The sequence below is a fragment of the Odocoileus virginianus genome, chromosome 5 (genome assembly GCF_023699985.2).
Source record: "Odocoileus virginianus isolate 20LAN1187 ecotype Illinois chromosome 5, Ovbor_1.2, whole genome shotgun sequence".
In the NCBI taxonomy this organism is placed as follows: Eukaryota; Metazoa; Chordata; class Mammalia; order Artiodactyla; family Cervidae; genus Odocoileus; species Odocoileus virginianus.
Genome location: NC_069678.1, coordinates 82,230,626 through 82,252,619, shown reverse-complemented (window position 1 = coordinate 82,252,619; position 21,994 = coordinate 82,230,626). Strand labels below are relative to the sequence as shown.

General features: G+C 45.2%; 1 protein-coding gene across 9 annotated transcripts in view; it reads right to left on the bottom strand.

The window, feature by feature from the left end:
- ERI3 (ERI1 exoribonuclease family member 3) overlaps positions 1-18,803 on the bottom strand; it is a 128,316-nt gene extending 109,513 nt beyond the window's left edge. For 3 of the 9 annotated variants that reach the window (XM_020897469.2, XM_020897470.2, XM_020897471.2), the window contains exons 1-3: positions 18,382-18,743; positions 15,876-15,951; positions 4,714-4,991 (exon numbers count right to left, since the gene is read on the bottom strand). In XM_020897469.2, the coding sequence (XP_020753128.1) occupies positions 4,714-4,991; positions 15,876-15,951; positions 18,382-18,516 (489 nt within the window). In that variant the 5' untranslated portion in view covers positions 18,517-18,743. The other 6 variants (XM_020897473.2, XM_070468276.1, XM_070468275.1 and 3 more) reach the window with 6 other exon arrangements.
- Positions 18,804-21,994: the final 3,191 nt, after the last annotated feature.

Here is a 21,994-nt window from a genome sequence, read left to right as displayed (position 1 = left end):
ATTTCCTGTGAAGTTTTCCAAAATGTCTCTTTCATAAGACTAATAATGAGGAGTCAGCTTCACATCAAAAATCACACCAAAAATCTACCAAATGCCACTCTTCTATATTATCCCTTCTCCTGTCACCATTAACCCTCCCCCAACCCTGCCCTCCCCAAATAACCCAGCATCTGGACAACTTTCTATAGAAAAGAAATGCCTTTACTCATAGTTCTAACTCAAAATGCAGATGGAATCTCTCCAAGGTTTCCTAAAAAAAAAAAAAAAAAGCCCCTGTGGACAAAGAGCAAACACCAGAAAACCTCAACCCTAAAGGTCATTCTTCTCCAAAGTTATGGGCACTTGAATACAGCTGGGAAGGAAAACAGTCAGGGGGGCTGCTGCAGAGCAGCGAGGAAAAGACTGCACCTTGGGGCCTGATGGAGTCTGACGGACAGACTCAGGGAGGCAGGGGAGGTGGCGACCAGAACGTGTGCTCCCAGACTGGAGCCCTGGGCTACCCCTCCCTGGCCATCTGGGCAGCCCAGGTTACTTCCTCCTCCCCACACGTTGTGGCCTACACCTCATTTTCCTCACTTACATTTGCTTCGGGCTTTTCTGAACACTGAGGTGGTGAGAGAACTTGCCCCCAGGTTAAAGCGGCACAATTAAAGTTACCACCAAAGCTTTCAGGCTGCTCCCTGGGCTTCGGGGTCACAGCCGCCATCATTTGATGCACATCCACACCAAAACGAGCAACGTGAACTCTTGCTGGTTGAGGACAAGGGAGTCACGATTCTCAACCAGATAAAAACCTACTTTCACGTCAAAAAACAATTCCTAAAGCAAGAAAGGAATTGTATACCTCACATTCTGAGTCTCTAAAACATGGTAATCCACCTAACTTACGTGAAAAAATATTTTCAAATGAAAAATAGTCTCATATTCAACCTATACCTGTCAATCAAAACATATAAAACAAAATGAGTGCAAATACCAGAAAGGTGAAAGCCTGTTGCTGGCAAACCAACCATTCCAATTTTAGCAATCTGAACAAAGTACAAAAGTAAACAGGAAAAATTATGGCAAATGGAAAATACCACGTTTTACCACGTTTACAATCAGTATTGTTAAGCACAACTGAGCATGTGCCTGTCCATTTGTATGGTGGCAATCCTTGTGGACAGTCCCTGCAAACTGACTCAGGGACTTCTGAATGGCAGACACAGACGAGAGAAATGAACCCCATGCCAAGCCATCAGAGAGGCCCTGGCCCAAAACTTGTTCCTGCCTCCTACACAAATGAGGGATATGACACACCCCCAGCAGAATCAGAAGTGCACAGTGTTCAGCGTTCTCACGAGTTCACCTCGTGGGAGCCAGGCAGGAGAGGAGCTAGGGTGGTTCTGATTCACAGTCCAAATGCATCCCCAGGAGGCATCCAGACCTTGCCCAGGAAGTGTATCTGTCAGGTGGACAGTCACCAAGCCTCTAGGGAGGGCTGACCTAACCTGCACAACATATTCAAGCTCTTTCACTGTCACGTCTATAAGCAGATGCTCATCCCAAGTCTCAGTCTTTCCTGCTCCCATTCAAATTCTTTTTTGGTCTTTATTAAAATAAAGAGCAAGTCATTATCATACTCCTTGGAACAACTCCTTCCCAGTATGGACAAAAAAATCAGTCACTAAAATTATATTAAATTTTTTTTTCTAAGTCTTAATTTTTGTGCTTTTAATGATTTTTGTTCCTCTTATCCTAAGCATCTCTCCAATTCCTTCACTAGCCATGTTGACCAAAAGACCTAAACAATGGAGAGGCTATAATGAGAACCTGACCTGTGAAGAGCTCAGTGGAAGGACACCATTATCTGGGACTGACAACTTTCCTAATCCATCTTCCAACTTTCTCTGAATCCTGTCAGGACTCCAACACCAGCAAGCTTTAGGGAAGGTTTTTTTGATTGTTTGTTTGTTTGTTTTTAAAGAGAGAGAGGAGGACTTTAAGTTGCCAATAACAGTAAGTCTCAAGTCACTCTGGGCCACCCATCCCTTTCCTGAGAGCAATCCGATTCAACAAGAGAGCTGTCTGGCCCCAAACTCACCTTCCTACCTGTGGATCACAGCATTGTAGAGACCTAATGAAGTAGAGATGCGTTACATTTATCATTTGCCCTAGATCCACTCAAATCCATCACTATGTCACAGCAAGAAGTTAGATTGATCTGACAGGATTTGCTCTTCTTCACAAACCCATGTAAGTTATTACTCAGTACCCTATGCTCTTCTAGCTGTTTGCTGATTGATTATCTGACGATCAGGTCAAGTATCTTCTCTGGAATCACAGTAAACTAACGGGTCTATAATTTCCAAGATCATTCGTATTCGCCTTTTAAAGATAAGCAAGACAGCAAATACTTCTTCCTGAGTTCTCTACAGCAACAGCTAATGCTTTACTAATAATGAACCAGGGCAGCCAATTCCTTAAGTGCCCTTGGAATCACATCATCAGGGTTCATTGACTCTGGAGATAATCTTTAATCAGGCTCAGATCCTGGTGAACAGCAGGAAGCCCAACCTCAAACCGGGTCCAGAAGGTTTCCTCCTTCCTGGGAAGGAAGTTGGTGATACAAGTGATTTAAGTCTGAGCTGCATTACATTTTCAGCACTGCAATAAATTAATAAAAAGAACAAAAAATTAAAAGAACAATGTCCTTGAAAGAGAAATGAAAGGTAATACTGACAGACCAAACTGAGACGTGAATCAAGCTTCATCTTCAATAACATTGGCAGAACCCTCTGTAGGACAAAAGAACAAAGCTGCATCATTATCTCAGCATATAATCTAACTGAAAAGTTCAGAAACAAACATACACAGGCAGGTGTCAGGAAGCAGAAAGCAGGAAATGTCATCGAGAAGATACCCAGCAACCATGAGGCTTCAGAAGAGGGCTGAATCCTGTGCAATAGGGATGTGTTAGATTTTTAGACTCAGGTCCTACCTGGGCTTACTCAGTGACTGAAATCATCAGCAAGGGAGATAATATGGCATATTGGGGTATGGCTCCCTGATTCTCAACTCCAGAGAATCTACGTAACCAAGACTCCCACCCACCACCCAAGCACACCCATCACAGAATCTCCAGTAGGTTGGGGAGGTGGAGAAGATGACTCTACAGCATCGGTAGGAGCAAGAGGCTAAGAAAGTAAGTGGCTCAGGCCACTGCCAGGCCGTCCTCCCTTTCATGCAAAGTTCCTTTCCCTAGGACGCTCTCCTCATACAGCTCCTGTCTTCTCAAACCTCAGCAGGCCTGCTTTCAGTCCTTTCCCAAAGTAGACCACTACCTCAAGGGAGAATAGGAAAGAGAGGAGTAGAGGAAGGTAAAAGCATGTGGTATCTGCTTTCTGGAAACTAATCTCCTATCTAAAGATAGAACCCTTTCCTGGGAAAGAACCAACCATGAGAAATGAACCCAGTTCACCTCTGCAGGGACCTTCTTGTTTCCCAAGTGCCTGCTCCTACCATCCTCTTCTCCTCTAACTACTAAAAGCTACTCCCAGACCAACACGTCTACACATCCCCAAATTACACACTTGATAATCCAGCCCTACAGGGAAGAGTTATAGTTCTAGAGTCAGGCACACCCAAGACCCCCACACTATAATAAACTGCCATATCAGCCCCCAGGCACACACACAAAGCAAATAAGAAGCACTCCAGTATCACAGGTGCACGAGTCTCTTGCTGCTAATCCAAGCTTCCTAGCAGCACCACCTTAAAAGGTAAAAGATCCCTGAACACAGCTGGTAATTAACTAAGAAAAAAAAAAAGCAAGAAATTTTCCTTTCCAACAGTCCTATAATGGTGGTTTGAGTTATCAAATGCTGTGTAACAAATCATCCCAAAACTCTGTGGCTTAAAACATCAATAATCATTTATTCTCTCACAGTTTTTATGAGCCAGGAATTCAGGAGTGGCTCGGCTGGTCAGTCAGACTCAGGGTCTCTCCTGAGGTTGAAGTCAGATGTCCACTAGGGTTATAGCTATCTGAAGGCTTGACTGGGGCTGGCAGGTTCACTTCGAGACAGGGCCAGGAAACATGACTAGCGAGTTGGTACTGGCTTTAGCTAAGAATCTCAGTTTCTGTTACACATGTACTTCTCCCCAGGGCTGCCTGAGTGTCCTCAAAGCATGGTGGCTGGCTTCTTCCAGAGCAAGTGATCCCAAAGAGCAAGGTGGGCTGCGATGCTTTTTATGACTGAGCCTCAGAAGTCACAGTGTCTCTTCCGCGCTACTCTATTGACTATGCAGGGCTAGCTCTGACTCAGTGTAGAAGGGGAACTACCACAGGTGGAAACATCGGAGGCCAGGATCACTGGGGGCCATCCTGGAGGCTGACTAACACAGTACTCCTTAAAACAACACGCAGCAGCAGCAGGAGAAGGAAGGAGGGAAGGGAAAGGAGAGAGGAAGGATGGGGCAGAAGGAAATATTTTGATTCTCAAAGGCTGAGACCAGAGAGAAACAGTGTGCCCAGTTGTCCTCCAGAGACCTCTCAGGTCTACCTCACCCTAGGATGCCTGAGTCAAGTCTTGCTTCTTAGGCAGGAACTCCAGATGTGTAGCTAAAAGCCAAGAGGACAAGAGAAAGTGCCTCTGCATCCCAGAAAGCCAGTCTCTCCTCCCTCCCTCCTTGCCCACCCCACCTTTGCTGAAGCAATGATGCAACGGTTACCTGAGGATGAATCTGTGGCTTGTCACACGTGGCCTCAAAGTCCAGCACTAAAAAGTAGTGATACCTCTGGGGAGGGAAGGACATCATTGCCGCCATGGATGCGCCAAAGCTGTGGGCCGCCAGCTTTCTGGTGGATATGGAGCAGAACTCCGGAACACCACAAGGAGAAAACAAGTGAGAGCCCAGCACTTTTCTTGCTCTTGAAAGCAAATATGAAGAAAATCGAGCTGCTCCAGTCTGTAAAGGTGCTAGCATTGAACATCCAGAAGCATCTAAAACTTAGGGGAGGAAAGTTAAAAAAAAAAAAAGAAAGGAAAAGAAAGAGAAAAAAAAAAAAAAGAACAGAGTCTGGGTTACTCCCTCCCACCGTGGCCCTGTTCCATCTAGTCTTCAGGAATATTCACACAGCATGAACCACTCCCCAGTGTTTCTGCGCCCCTTTTCTAAACCCCAGTATTCATGACTGAAGTTCAAGACCCTAAACACTGGCCCCCGCAGCATTATGACAGCTCTGAGTCTCCCAGACCATCTCAAAACAAGATGCAGCACTGGCCTTGATCTTTAAGTGGAGCTCTGAAGTTCAAAAGAGAGGAGACACAAAAATGCTGTGGTCACTTCTCAGGTGGCAACAGTTAACATTAAAGCTAAGTTTCCCAAAGCAACCCGGGGTGACCCCATTGCACAATCAGTCCTGGGAGCTAAGCAGACTCAGACAAACAGCAGAAAGTGCCCAGGATTCTCTCCTCAGCTCCATTCCCAACCACTTGCCCCTGGCATTCCTTTCTGTATCTTGACATCTCCATATACCCGCCTCCCTTCTTCCAATTGGAAAGCAGGCACAGTCATCAGAGGGAGCTTGCTCACCACAGTCTGGTGACTCCCCAGCCCCCAGACAGTGAGTGGCACCCTGGGGGAATGAATGACGCCTGCAGAGCGCAGCTGGCAACAGCCTGGGCCCTTTCTCTCCCCTGCCTTTAGACTCTCTACTAGAGGCCTTGAATGACTGCAGGACTTTTTTAAATAGGGAAGAAAAAGAGAAAACCCAGATGTGGCAGTAATGGGAGCATTGCTAAAAATCTAGTAAAGTTTTCTGAGTGAACATGTGCAAATAAAAAAAAAATCCAAATCACTTTTCAAGTTTTCCCTTTATATTTGTAGAATGTCTGCTCCTTAGAGGGCTAACGAAATATAAAAATCAAAGTCTCAGTTTTACTCACAAATAACTCAAGCTTCCTAAAAAAAAAAAAGAAGAATAAAGCGGGAAGTTTGTGTTTTTCCCATTTCATACCCAAAACTCAAATTCCCTCAACTTTAATCCTCAAAGTTAAACAAGAAATTTTGCTGTTCAATGTGGAAACAGACACAGTTTAAGCTTTCTGAAGCCCCATTCTGACGGATCTTGTCTCAACTCTTCACGTCACCCACTCCTGAACAGTACTGGAAGCCTTGCTGACATGGGAGACACCAGTCTGCTCAGATTACACATTCTAGTTTGGATTCAAAGTCCCTCAGTGCCTTAGAACTCTTCTCTAAGTTCTCAAAGTCAGGCCATGTATAAGTACTTTTGAAAGTTTTAATGTTTTCCAGTATGTATATACTACGCAAAGTGTTTATGGTCAATCAGACCATAAGCATCGTGATTAAGGAGCACTTCTGGGTTTGAATCCGGGTTTTATCACTTATTTGCTTGCCTATGGCACCTTGGGCAAGTTCTGTTCAATTCCTCACCTGTAAAATGACAATAGCAGCTCCTATTCTTTAAATGAGAGTGAAATGAGAGCAGGGTTTGGCACATAGGGTTCAGTAAGTATTAGCTTACCATTATTACTATCATCCTGTTGGGTTATGCCCACCCGGCCAACTCAGGACACCCATACTTTGAGCCTATAAACCCAATGCATAAGGCAATCTCAGAGAGTAACATCAATGTCTTCTGCATCCCCAGACTGCTCTAGACCTCCCATACCAGATACTATATATGCCCTATCCCCTGCCACAGACAACACACTCATAGCCAGAGGTCCTCACAATGGCCAACGCTTCCTTTCTCAACTGATTTCACCCACATCAAAAAGTTTCTCTCTTGTAAAAAGTCTTTGAAGGCAATTCAAAAAAGAGGGAATCTATGTATACAAATAGCTGATTCACTTTTCTGCTATATAGCAGAAACTAACACAACAGTGTAAAATTACATCCCAATAAAAAAATAATTTTAAAAAATTTTTAAAAAAAAATCCTTGAGAGCAGACAGTAGACCAGGCCTCCACATGTGTGCAGTCACTAGGTTCCATACTTCCCTTACTTCTAAAAATTGAGTTCAACTCAAGTCAAGAAAAGGAGGGCAGCTCTTCTCTTCCTACAAAATTCAGCCTAATAGCTTTAGAGCCATTAATTGTGGAAGAGAAAACAGAAGTCTCCATCAGCTGCAGTGGGAGGGACAGAAGAGTACGTGTGCTGGGGACGGCGGGTAGGTACCAGCATCCATAAAGAGGCAGGAAGGTGTGATGCAGCACGCCACAGCCCCAGTGGGGTATGAAGGGCATCCACTGGGACAGAGGGAGGAGCAGCCTGACGTGGGAGCCACGGGTAGGTAAAACAAACACCCGAGAGGGGGAAAGGGCAGTAGCAACAAAGGGAGATTAGTTACATACAGAGGGACTGATCCAAAAGGGGATCCCATCAAGGGCAATGGGACCAGGCTTCTCACTGCTAATATGGAAACATCTGTATGTCAAAGTGGAACTGGAAATATCTTCAACTGGAATTGGAGCTGAACTCAAGGTTTCTGACATATATGCTATAAAAATAAAGCTAGATGTAAATTTGAGGATGAGTATATATCTACACACAAATATACAGACACATGTATATATATTTTCTAGCTCTGTTTACTGAAGGGCCAGGGAGAAACAACACTCTTCAGAGAAATGGCCGATTCCAGGGCTAAAGCAGAGAAAGCACAAGATGAGCTTAGAACATCTTGTTGTGCCAAAAAGCAGGGAGACACTCAAAGGATGCAGAAGCCAGCTTGAAGGGGCTCCCACTGGCAAGTAAATAATATTAATGGATTATTATGCACTGAATAAAAAAAGGAAACCATGAGGCCTTAAGATAAAAATAAATGAATGAATAATTTTAAAAGTTAAAGTTTGGCAAGGGAGTTCACATAGTTTCAAAGTATCTACCCACAAAATGCTTATTAACAGGGATTAAGTACGTTTACAGTGCAGAAGCCTAGCAGACATAACCCCAATCCAGTGAGCAAAATGAACATCATCAATAATGAGACTAATCAAAATCATACATCACATGATAGGATGCAATGAGAAAAATCAAAGCATCATTTCTGTGATAGTTCTATCAAAGATGCATGAAATGAAGTGCAAGTCGCTCAATCATGCTTGACTCTTTGTGACCCCATAGACTGTACAGTCCATGAAATTCTCCAGGCCAGAATATTGGAATGGGTAGCCTTTCCCTTCTCCAGGGGATCTTCCCAACCCAGGGATCAAATCCAGGTCACCCGCATTGTAGGTGGATTCTTTACCAGCTGAGCCACAAGGAGAGCCCGAGAATACTGGAGTGGGTAGCCTATTCCTTCTCCAGTGGATCTTCCCGACCCAGGAATCGAACCAGGGTCTCCTGCATTAGATGCATAACCTGAATCTAATCATGAGAAAATACCAGACAAACCCTAAATGGGAGAGAGTCTACAAAATAACCAGCCTGTAATCTTCAAAAGTATCAAAGTCATGAATATCAAGGAAATTTTACTGGAAAAAGTCTACAAGAGATTAAACAAACCTGGTAACTAAATGCAATGCATGATTTTGAACTGGATCATTTTGCTACAAAGATCATTATTGGGACAACTGGCAAAACTTGAATGGGGTTTGAGCATTAAATGGAGGTAACATTATCAACGTTAATTTTCATGGTTGTGCTATGGTTAGGTAGGAGAATCTCCTTGCACGCAGGAAATTCATGCAAAGTATTTAGGGTGACGGAGTGTTAGGTAGGCAACTCAATTCAACGGTTCAGGGAAAAAAAATCTTTGTACTCTACTTCTAACTTTATATAAATCTGGCCTATTTCGAACTTTAAAAAAAAATTTTTTTAAGCCACATGCAATGTTATTTTTTTAAAAAGGCAACATGGAACAGTACATGAAGGAGCCATAATCACGTACTGCCTACAGAAGGTAGGCTGCCCGGAGGCTGGCAAAAACCAGCCCTCAATGCACAGTCTCCATCCTAAGTGCCCCCACCCAATGCCCCCTCACTGGGCACTCCTGCCACTGCTAGCACCTGCTCCAGAAACACCCCTGCACTCCCTGCAGAGGCGCCCCACCTGCCTGTCTACCCGCTGACATCTTAGGGATTTCCCCTTTCTGTTGATGTCTTTATACTTCAGTCACAAGTCTACAGAATTTAAGTTGATAACCTGGACTTCAACCGGGACTATGAGAATCTAGTTGACAGGCAGAACTCAAAAGGAACCGTTTATGTTCTCTGTATATCTATTTGCACACCAGCTTTCACCCGAGACCAAGATTTACACACATTTACTCTGACACCCATTTCCTTCTCCTAGCAAACTAAAGGTAGTAAGTAGCCTATGGCAAAGAGGAAAATGAATGACTCTCTCTGCTCAGAATAAAGGGAGCAGCCTCCCAGTGGGGCAGGGGAGAGGGAAGCAGCCGGCTCGGAGGGGCAGGCCCGCGCCACAGCCCCTGGGGGCCCGTCTCTGGGCAGAGCATTTACACAACAGACACAGTGGCTCCTCTGCAGCCATTACTGTCGGGCAGGTAAATAACGCACGTGCCAAGACACACGCTTAACGAGGGAAATAACACGCCTTTATAAAAAGCCTCCATCCGTATTTACCTGAGAGACCAGAGAAGCACCAAATCACCAGATTAGTGGAGCCACAGAGGAGTCATTCTGGTGTCTTGGGTAAATAGACATTTTATAGCCTTCCATTACTGGAGGGGGAAGGAAGGGCGAAAGGAGGGGGCCATCCTTTAATATCCACATGCAGGCCAGGGGAGCCTGGGGGAGAGAACAGAAGAGAAGCCCATCATGAAATATGGGGTCCACTCCCACCCCACCTCCCCATCCACTTGGGGTATCTCTGGGGAGGGTATGGCTTTGTACCATCTCTGGACTCAATCCATTCCATAAAAAGCCAGACTGGGGAGTTCCCTGGTGGTCCAGTGGTTAGCACTTAGGGCTTTCACTGCTGTGGGTCTGGGTTCAATCCCTGGTCAGGGAATTAAGATTCTGCATGCCACATGTTGGTGGGTGGGGTGGGGGAGCCAGACTGGGAGGCAGAGGTGCATTCCAGAGAAACCCCAGGGCACTGAGGCAGGTTCTGGGTCCAGCTGACTGGAAGCACGTGGGACAGCCGAGACATCCCCAGCACCGAGTCTCAGGGCAAGTCCCTGCCCCAATCTGCCCTGCAAGCAGCACAAGTACTCAGGCACCTGAGCCACAGAGGCATCCTCAAGAACACAGTAACACCTGTCTGCAACTCGTCAGTCACAGGCCCTGCCTCAAGCAGCTAAAAATAACCTGGGAAAAATATAAATAAACTGCATGCCTTCGAGAGTCATAATATTCAGTCTAATGAATGCATTCTTACTGCTGGAGCACTTTCTGTGAAAATCACAGACTGTCAAAGGTGAAAGAAAACCTAAGAGGAGACACAGTCCAGTCAGTCAGGGAAAATGAGCCCCAGAAAGAGAAAAGAACAGCCCAAGGTTCACAGAGCAAGTAAGCATAAGAAGAGAACCTAGGACTCCCAGCCCCCAGTTCAGAGCCTCCGGCCACTGTCCCAACACAAGCAGCAGGCATCAGCACTTGTCCCCTCAGCCTTTCTTCAGTCTCACAGCGGAGGCCAGCAGCCTGACGGCTCGGTCTAGTTTGCTGAAGGTAGAACAAAGCTTGACAGACTGACAAAAGCCTGGAACTTCTACATGACTTCCTGATGGCCCCAAAGCAGAATGGAAGCAGGAACTCTAAAGCTGGGTCCTCATCTCAAACAAAACACTCTCCTCCTCTGTGAACCCACCACCCTCTCGGCCTGGAGCTTCAGCTACTTTGGCTCCACGGCAAGGCCAGGGAGAATCTGTCCAACACCGGAAACAGCTGCTAAACCCAAACTATCAGCAGAGCTAAAGTCGCTAAAGACCAGGAACACAAAATTCTGAAAGCAACATCACGAGCTATAGGAGGCTGCCTCTCCCCTTCAATTAGCCCATCTCAGCCACTCAAGACAGCATGGAAAAAAAGTGCCTGTTTGTGATTTGCCTGCTGTTTGCTAACCCTCAGCCATATCCAGTGACTTGGGCCAACTCCTCTAAGGGGCCAAGGCTGAGAAACCTCTCTTTGCAAAAGACCTGCATGTCAGCTGTGCCCCATGGCACAGAAGAGGGGGCAAAGGCTAGTTTCCTAACACACCATAAACAGAACAAAAATGGAGAAAGGGCAGGGTATGGTATGGTACTCTCATCCCTTTAAGCTCCTCCCACACTCGTAGAACAGCATCTGATCCCAGATGGGAGGTACCCAGAACTGGCTACTTCCCTGCTTCCAAGATAGAGAACAAGAACAGAAACAAGTAGCTGTTAAAAATGCTGGCATGAGACAAACGCCAGTTCAAATCCAGACTCCACCACATGTTCTTTGTAATAATAGCTACAACAATAATGCCTATCTCGTAAAGATTAAATTAGATTGTATAATATGTACAAAGTGCTTTGCACAATAGTAAGATCTCAGTTAAAGGGAATTATTGTTAATACAGGAGAAAGAGGAAAGGAAACTACTATTTCCTGAAAATCTACTATAAGCTAGGCACTATAGTGGTTAATTTACATATTTCATCTCATTTAAGCTTCCCAACCATCAAGTAAAAAAGGTAACAGCATTCCCATTTCACACATGGGAACCCTAAGGCTGAGATGCACTCCCCTCTTCAGGGCCCTGTTCTCCTCTCCTACATTTGAGGGCCCGCGTTCTCCACTTGGCTGATTCTCCCATCAGCCACGGGGCTAACAATGCATATCAATTGTAGTTTTTTTCTGAGCTAAGATATGACTTTAACTAAAAGAAACTCAACCATAAGCAATAATTAAGTCTGTCCAAATCACCCAAATTTGTTTCTAAAAAGAAAAACAAATCGCAGCCCTGGGTACAAAAGCGGAAACGGGAAGCAATGTCTTGGATTAGAACAACTGTAGCACAACGAACTCAAAGCCTCTCCTCCAACCCAGCTCCACAGGAGCAAATCTTCCCGTCTCAAAGAGCAAAGAAACTCGCAGGAAGCAGGGTGACAACCAGCTCGTGCTCAGGCCCCTTAGTGTGACATTTCCTTTTACAAATCTGTGCCTTGGCAATTGCTGCTTCCTCTGTTTTGAAATGTACTTCCATTTTCATCAGGCAAATTACTGCTCCTTCTTCAAAACCCAGCTCAAATCTCCCCCTTTTAGTAACTTTCTCTGACACTTCATCAGAAAGTTGATTGCTTAAGTGATCCAGCAGCACAGTTTATTCCTACTTCATAACTTTCATCTCACTATATTGTAAGATTTTAGTTACCTGATTCTCCTCTTACCAGTCATTTTCAGGGAGATGAAAATTTTCAGGGAGTTTCATCAGGTAAGAATAATGGAAGACAGGTGTAGGGGTATATGTTACGTATGTATGTGTAAAAAGTACTTCTTTTGGTTGGACCATTGAAACCATTTTAAAATTCCAAGTAGCATTAAAGCATAGTTTTTCTCCATCTAAGGAGTATATGAGTTCTAAAAAGTGTGAGGAACACTGAACTAGACCTAGATCCTTAAGGGCAAGGACCAAGTTTTATTCATTTCTGTTCTCTCAGCACAGGGCCAGGCACAAAGTGGGAGGCAACATTTGAACGACTGATGACGTCAACTGCTCTGGAACTGGAATGTGTCAGAACAGAGCAGGGCCTAAGAACCAAGAAAAGCTTCTTTTCTTTCTCTCTTCTTCCTACCCCCCCACCCCCCCCAATTCTGTCCTCCCCAGTAAGAGAGAGTGGGCCAGCACTGCCTTGGTGCGGGAATACTATTAAAAGGATTAATTTAGGGACCGGTGTTTGGACTGTCACATCCAATCACTACCCACAGATCTACAGCTTCCCAAATCAAGCTCATGCAAAGAGGAATCAATTGCAAGGACACAGAGGGTCTGAACAGGCATACTAATGGCCTCCTGAGGTGCCAGCGGCCAGCTCTGACACTCCCATAAATTATCTGCCTTTTGATATTACCTGTAGCTGTGGGGCACGAGGCACAATTTTGAACATATCAAAGCAATCTCTCGTCACCCAAGGCTCCCCCAACAATGTCCCCAAAGGGGGATGGTCTAAAAACAATGACCCAAAGGGAATCTGCTTCCCAGCAGGCCTGTTCCTAGCAGTCATCAATTAAAACCCAACAGGACCAAGTGAATAAACGGATCCAGATCAAGACGAGCAGATGTGGACAACGCATGCAGCAGACCGCAGTTCTGCATCAACTATACACCTCTCACTCAAAGGAAGAGAAATTACAGCAATAAACACACACAATCTCATCGGGAGGCAACCACACCAGCTGACAGCACACTCAACCATCCCGGGCCTCAGTTTCCTCACTTGTGCAGCAAGGACAGTAATGCTGACCACCTGGCCCACTTCCCAGAGGGGTGGTGAAAAGTAATTTAAAAAAACACATTCAAGAGGCACTTTAGAAAGACGAAGGGCCACAAGGGTGGCAACACTAATAAATGACCCTGACAGACTGGGAAAAATGACTGGTCACACTTTGATGAATTTCTTTCGGGTAGCTGCTCGCCCAGTTTGCTTCACTGATGGTGTTGGGGCTAAGGTCCACCCCAAAGAAAGTTCTGGAATTCCGGATGGGATTCCTGCTGTCTGAAAATTTTCCATTGTGAAAAGCAGCATATTGCCTTAATCATAATGTACTCCTGTCTGCTGGCTGTCTCCACCAGGAGCTGCGTTTCTATCACACGGCCACAATGACGATTGTGAGGACCCCAAACATACTAAGCCAAAGGCCAAGTCACCCGATTGCTAGATGCTTTTCAAAAAAATTGTGTAAAATACTGTTAATAACAAAAGTTAAGGACACCGGGCTAGGAGTTTTACATCTCATCAAATCCTTAACCAACCTTCCATTTTACAGACATGAAAACTAAACTCAGAGAAGTCAGTCACTTGCCCAGGGTCACATAAGCGCTGCTATCAGAAACCTATAGGCTTCCCTCCAGCAATGCACACCAGAGCTTGTAGGAGGAGGACAATTCATCAGACACTCACAAATACTTTATTTGGTCCCTGTACCTGACACACATCGTCATACTCAACTAGGAGACATTCTCAAAACCAGAGAAAGGTCACTAGTTTCCTACAAGCAAACAAAGGAGAGACTAAGTAGGACATATAAAGAATAAGGCAATATCCTGGGAAGCTTAGGAACATGGGTCCCCCTCCGTGTATACAGTTCAGGAAGTTCAAAGTAATTGACATTAAGCTGTGAGACCAAAGAACTAAAATCTCTCCCAGGCTACATTTATTTCCTACTTTTTTCAATAGAAAAGTTTCCCAAAACTTCTCATGCATTCCACACCAACTTGTCCTTTCCACCCATCTTTTCTAGTCTGTGAAACAGGAGCTGGTATTGCCAACAATTTCTCAGGTAAACATCCTTTAAGCTCAAGTAGATAATCAGAAAATTAGGGAAGAGGACAGTATACACATTGATGCAAGGATTCAGGTATACTCAATTTTTAGTTCTCAAAACATTGCCTCAATAGCGAAAATATAAAATGTCACCCATATGTAACTGCCACAGCCTCCTTACGGGTCTCTCTGCCTATCACAATCTATTCTTAACACTGGACATTGAAATCAAAGCAAACTTTCCAAAACACAAATGTAGTATTAGGCTGCTGCTTAAAACTTTTCAATGGCTCCTCACTGCTTTTATGATGGTCTGATCTAGTGGTTGGTTCACAGGCCAAATCCAGCTGCCACCTGTTTTATACAGTTTTACTGGAACACAGCCATGCTCATTCATTTCGTACTATGGCTGCTTTTGTGCCATAGCAACAGAGTAAACCGTGGTGACAAAGACCCATAAAGACTATTTACTACCTGGTCCTACACAGAAAGTTTGCTGATCTAATCTTTCTTTTCTACCCACTATTTAATCCTAAGAGTTGATAAGGCCCTGGCTTCTGCTTACCTTTCCTCCTTCATTTCTCATCATATTCTCCTGTTCCCTGTCCACTGAGTTCTCTGTGTTTCGATAACAGTGAACTTCAGCTTCTCAAACTCAACAAAGCTCTGACCTTTATGCTTAATTCTTCACATCTTCATTCAATTCTAGCTGAGTAGGTTACTTCCTCTGTAAAGCCTTCCCTGAACCCACCAGTCTGGGTTGGAGCTCCTTCTAAGTACTCTCAGAGCACATATACTTACCTTGTTACAGCCCTCTCAGATGTCTCGTAACTGCTTCTTTACTATCTGTCTCTCCCATGTAGTCTCTTTAGGGACAGAGATACCAGTTGTCTTGTTCACCACAAGCCCAACACCAAGCAAAATGCCTGGACCTCAGTTATTCAACAGCCTCTGAGACCCTGGATATCAATCAACAGAGCATAACTTTTTAGCCAGCCTCAAAAATCCTCATAAAATGGAAATAGGCTGGAATTAACCATCCACCCAGAGGTGATCCACAACCCAAATTAAACCAAGATCCCAAAGGCCTTGGTAAAATGCATTTATTAAAAACCAAATAAATATGATCCTTCCGAATGTCCTAAGACATGTATTTCTTAGGACAAAGAATCATTCCAGCTCTATTCGACATTCCTGAACTTCAAGTAGGTATTTGTGCGATGTCCACAAAGAAATCATGGTAGAACTTGAAAGTCTGGATACCCCACCTCCAACTCTCACTAGTTCATAAACTTTGCATAAGTTTCAGTCATCTTTCAGCATATGGTATTTTGTCAGAAAAAGCTACGGAAAAGTAAATGTGCACCAGTCCCCACTCCCCTCCCTCCAAGCCCAAATACTCATCAGGAAGACGTCAAGCCAAAACTTGACCATGCAATAAGATTTCTCACCTCTCCTTACTTCGAAGATGCCAAGACTGGCCGCTGGGGATGCTGAAGGTTCAGTGAGAGCTGGAAAGCCCCAATGCTGTGGATAAACACATATCTCTGCAACAAGTCTATTTCAATATAAATGATCATATCCCCAGGGGGCTGCTCTTTGAAACAACTTAAGATCACACTATACTTAAACTCCTAAACTCAAACTACTTTGGGATAACAGTTATCTATGTGGAAGACAGTACCAGTACAGAGTTTTCAGAAGCTACCGTTGACCTCTGAACAACACAGGTTTGAACTGTGTGGGCCTACTTCCTATGTTAGGGTTTTTTCAATAAATATACTAGACACTTTTTTGGAGATGCGTGACAATTTTTTAAAAAACTTGCAGATAAGCCAAGCAGCCTAGACATGACAAAAAATTTAAGATAAAAATAAGATGTCATGAATGTGTTAAATACAAGTACATATACATATAACATATAAAATATGTGTTAATCAACTGCTTATGTTATCAGTAAGGCTTCCAGTTAAAGCTATTTATCGTTAAATTTGGGGGAGTTAAAAGTTATAAGCAGATTTTTCAACTGTGTGGGGAGTCGGTCTCCTTAACTTTTGCATTTTTCAATGGTCAACTATATATATTTTTGGAATGATGAATTTCATTTTCTCCAGTGGCATATTTTTCTTCCAAAGGAGGTTTATCTCCTAGAGACACTAAACATTTAAAATATCAGAGCCTGGACTGAGAAATATGGCCATGAAGTGGTGGCTCTCTGGATAATCCAGAATCCTAGTCTAGTCAAGGAGGGGACACTGGTTACAGCTGACAATATTCATAACTCAGGAACAGAGGCAGGGATTGGGGCAAGCACTGATTGCCGCAAAACCACAGGCTATATTGCAAATGGGCCACACAGACCAGGTAACACTTGCAGAATACATGCAGGTCTGCCTCAAGTTCTAAAAAAGTCCAGGTAGCCAAACCCCAAGTCAAATCATCAATGGATACTTATCATGTTTATCACTTAATTCAGATCTTCTATACTTTCTCTTCAGAGCACATAAATCTTACACCTTTTACTAATCACATCTTCCAAAAGACTAGAAGTTGCAAAGGTGCCCATGTAAGCCAGCAACGCACTTGCACAAAGAAAACACCAAGGTTTGGAACCAATCTACTCCTGTCTACCGCTCTACACATTTAACACTTTATTCTACTCAGATCCCCTAGGAAAATGCCACTCGCCAACTTACCCCACCACAAAGAAAACACTTTTCAAAATGAAAGGGAATAAAAGCACTTTTATTTGGAAATTTCAAGTTGCAAGGAGAGCCCTCAGCCAAGCTCTGTGACCTAGCTAGCCGATTATTTACAGGATCTTTGGGCAGGAATTGTTAATGAGCTTTTAATTTGGAGTGCTTAAGTTGCCAAAGTGCTCTGAGCTCCAGTGAAGCACCACAGAATCCATAAAGGAAACCTTATCAATCACTTCCCGGCAGCTACCTTCCCCCAACCCCCACCTCTCTGAGGAGAGGCAGCCAAGTGGGTTTCTAACCAAGATCACAGAAACACACATTAGTGGAGTCACACTCCAAGTCCCTGTTTATAAATTGGCTTTTAAATGGTAGGGAATTCAGGTATAATATACTTAAGCTCCAGGCATGAACCCACCAAAACAAGGCATGCTGTGTATGATAAAGTCCAAATAAAGCAGAATTTGATGAAGCCAATTTCTGGTAGAAACTCTACAATCAAAAATCATTCAGCCAATCACAACCTACTATAGTTCAAATAGTGTACAGTCTTTAGCCAATGGGATTCCTGTTTTTTTGCCCTTCAGCTGGAAGGCTGATAAAATGTCTGACAAGAACTAATACCAGAAACCTATAGCAGAGGCAATGATGGATAATACCAGTTTGCAAAATTCAGCCCTAAGGACAGAATTCAAGCCCCCAAAGAGGAGCCACGTTCAGCATTTTTTCAAGTCAACAAGACGCAGTTATATTTTGCAAGACTTTGCAGCCAAGCCCCAATCCAAGTTCATGACTTTTTAAGAAAACACCTGTTGCTGGAGCATTTGCAGGAAAAGCAAACAGGAAACTAGCCAAGTGAGGCCCTTTATTCACTCTTTCCACCATAACTACTACCACGGATACAGATTTACAAAGACGTAAACTGCTAATCTTGCGTGTCTGCGCGTATGTGTGTCGGTGAGGGGGTAAAGGGGATGTTCTATCTACCATTTCCTTGCTAGTTTCTATCCTCTTTGATCAAACCTCTCTTTCTCCTCCTAAGGAACCCCAGGTAAGAAGTCAGCACGCTTAATCACCTCACCCAGCCAGTCTTGCAAAGCCCTGCCCCTCTCCCTCCCCGCCTGAACGTTTCTCAGTAGACCATATGCATCCAGGGTGAGCACATGGGCCAGCACCCCAAGCTGCCCAAACTGCGCGCCGCGACCCTCACCCCGCATGCATTACCAGGGCCCAATATGGGGGGCCTCGCCGCATCACCCACCCCGGGATGTTGCCCCCAACTCGGGCCCATCCAAGTCCAAGGGATTGTAAGCGGAGGAGCAGGGGGCCAGGAGACCAGCCCTCCTTCCCAGGGCCGCCCCCGCCCCCCGTCAGCAGCGGGAGAGGCTGTCGCCATGGCAACGCCCCCTCCTCGGGGCCAGCGCGGCAGGCTCCCTCCAGGTGCAGGCCCCGACGTCTCCCTCGGCCTGAGCAGAAGCTCAGGACAGTTTACAGCGGCGGGCGCGGCCCGCGCCGACTGCGGCGCCGGCCAGGCAGAGGCAGGGCCAGCTCCGCCCGCTCCCCACCGCCCGTTCCCGGCCGCCTCAACAGCGGCAGCCAGCACCACGAGTCCACAACACACCGACTCACCTCCGCGCACTCTGACCCCGGCCGACGCGACGGACGGGCGGTCGCGGTGGCCAACCGCTGAGCCCGCCGCCGGCTCCTCCGACCAATGGGCTGCAGAAGGGCGGGGCTTCTTCTCCCCGAAGGCTCGCTCTCCCGCCGACATGCGCGCTAAGGTGTGCCAAGATGGTGACTCCCTTCGGCAGGCCTTATGGGACTTGTAGTTTTGATATTGCACGTATTTTGAAGAAAGTGAAGGGGCCTCACTTCAGAGCTGTGAAAGAAATTTTTTTAAAAAACGAAACTTTTTGAGGCCTAGAACGACCCAGGTAACCCACTTCCGTTTTCCCACCTTCCAATATGCTCATGAGTTAACTATAGGTTCATAAGATGACATGTTGTACTTAGATGTCACCTCATGAGTCGTTCATTCAACAAGTCATTATTATCATTACCTCTCTGAGGTGAGCGTGGGGAAGACCTGAGAGGAGGGGAATTTTAGGCGAAGAAGAAAATGGTTAGATTTCTGAAGGGCCTTCCCAAGGAAGAGGGAACTGAGCTGGTCAGATCAGCTCCACGGGGAACTTAAGAGTTAAAAAGATTCTGGCCTCAGCTACAGAGAATTTCCACAGTCAATTACTTCAATCAACTAGGAAGAAACTCTGGCCAAAGCCAGAGATGTATTTCTTCATCTTGGTTATGCCTCTCTGGGAAGTCAAGAGTACCAGGTTCTGAGCTGGGGAACCCCAGCCTTGGCCAAGCCAGTGATGGCTTTGACAGCCTCCCACTCAGCCAGGAATCATCTTCTGGGCCCATCTTCAGTCACCAAGCCCTCTGTCTGCCATCTGAATATATTCACTTAAGAAAATGATGTCATTTCTGGGCCTTACCACCTCCGTGAGATCTGACCTTAACGTAATATGGTTTCCGCCTGAGCTGGGAAAACCTGGTAATCCCCATATTAGGGAATTCCTACCTTAATTCCACATAGTGGATTAGGCGATTCTGCTCTTCACCTACAGAATTTATGTCATGGTTTTATAATTGTCTGTTTCTTCGTTGTCTCTCCCCAGGGCTGTAAATTCCTTTAACATAGGCATTATTTGCATATTGTTCATGCTCTGAAGTAATACCCAGCACAGTTCCAGACAGAAAGCAGGCATACAATAAATGTTTGTGAATAAATCAGGAAATAAGCATCATCAGGGACTGGTGTCTCTTAACCCAAGGTCAGTAAAGTGGAAGTACATCTATCTATCCCCTGATTTTTGGAGCTGGAATTGGCTCTTCCTCCTCCCATTAAGGGCTTCCCTGGTGGTTCAGCTGGTAAAGAATCCGCCTGCAACACGGAAGACCTGGGTTCGATCCCTGGGTTGGGAAGATCTGTGGAGAAGGAAAAGTCTACCCACTCCTAGTATACCCAGTATTCTGGCCTGGAGAAGTCCATGAACTATATAGCTCATGGGGTTGCAAAGAGTAGGACACAACTGAGTGACTCACTTTCCTCCAATTAATGTTATCTAGATGTTAACCCAAGTTGATAATATCAGTCAACATGTTTTATTATATAGTGCCTCTGCTAAGTGTCACGATTCAGGATTCAGGATTTTGCTGAGGATTCATTGGTGAGTAAGTCACACAAAATCTGTGTCCTCAAGGAGCTTTTATATTAGGGAAGAGGAGGGAGAGGAAGAGCAGACAATAAATAGATAAATAAAATTAGACCAGTAAGAGGCCCTAGTATGGCCTCTCTTGCCTCTGGCTTTGTTATATCCTAAATCTAGTCAGAGAATAGGTCATAGCCAGCCTTCTTGGCTGTAAGAATGAAGTAAACATACTGTATGAGGATTGGAGGTTTTCCTTAGCACCCAGCCCCAGGATTCTCCATGGAGCCTTCCATGGTCCCTCGACTGCCCCAAAATATGTTCTTTCCACCTTGGTGCTCTAAAGCTCATGTGAACAACTTCCAGGGCCTCACCAAATTGTAAGCTTTTTTTGGACATGGAGCAAGCAAAATGCACTCAAATAATAGGATAGTTTAAGTACACTTGGTGCCTTGTACTACTGCCTAAGCCAACATTTCGGAGAAGGCAATGGCACCCCACTCCAGTACTCTTGCCTGGAAAATCCCATGGACGGAGGAGCCTGGTAGGCTACAGTCCATGGGGTCGCTAAGAGTCGGACACGACTGAGCGACTTCACTTTCACTTTTCACTTTCATGCTTTGGAGGAGGAAATGGCAACCCACTCCTATATTCTTGCCTGGAAAATCCTGGGGACGGGAGAGCCTGATGGGCTGCCATCTATGGCGTCACACAGAGTCGGACACGACTGAAGTGACTTAGCAGCAGCAGCAGCAGCAAGCCAACATTTGGCTCCCTGAAGCCTTTGGCTGTGTTGTGTGTGTGTGTGTGCGTGTGCTTGTGCACACACCCTCAGTGATGTCCAACTCATTGCGACCCAACCCCATGGGCTATAGCCTGTCAAGCTCTTCTGCCCATGGAATTTTCCAGGCAAAAATACTGGAGTGGGTTGCCATTTCCTGCTCCAGGGAATCTTCCTGACCCAGAGCTCAAACCCACGTCTCTTGTGTCTCCTGCATTGGCAGATGGAATCTTTACCACTACTCCACCTTGGCTGTGTTCTAGTTCCCTAGAAAACAGAGCCTAAGGCAAGGCTTATGTGGTAAGATTTCATTGGGAAGTAGAAATCCAGGACAGCAAGAGTGAGGGGAGAATGGAAGTGAGGCAAGCAAGGAGGGAAAGAAAATATAAATATGACCAAAGGTTGAAAAAAGCACAGCTAGTCACTTTGTCCTACAGACCATGTAAAACCATCACTTCTCAGACAGGAAGGGAAGGGTGTATTACTCCACCACTCCAGCAACCACAGTTCAGTTGAGTCACTCAGTCGTGTCCGACTCTTTTCGACCCCATGGACTGCAGCATGCCAGGCTTCTCTGTCCATCACCAGCTCCCGGAGCCTACTCAAACTCATGCCCATCGTGTAGGTGATGCCATCCAACCATCTCATCCTCTGTCATCCCCTTCTCCTCCTGCCTTCAATCTTTCCCAGCATCAGGGTCTTTTCAAACGAGTTGGTTCTTTGCATCAGGTGGCCAAAGTATTGGAGTTTCAGCTTCAACATCAGGTCTTCCAATGAATATGAAAGACTGATCTCCTTTAGGATGGACTGGTTGGATCTCCTTGCAGTCCAAGGGACTCTCAAGAGTCTTCTCCAACACCACAGTTCAAAAGCATTAATTCTTC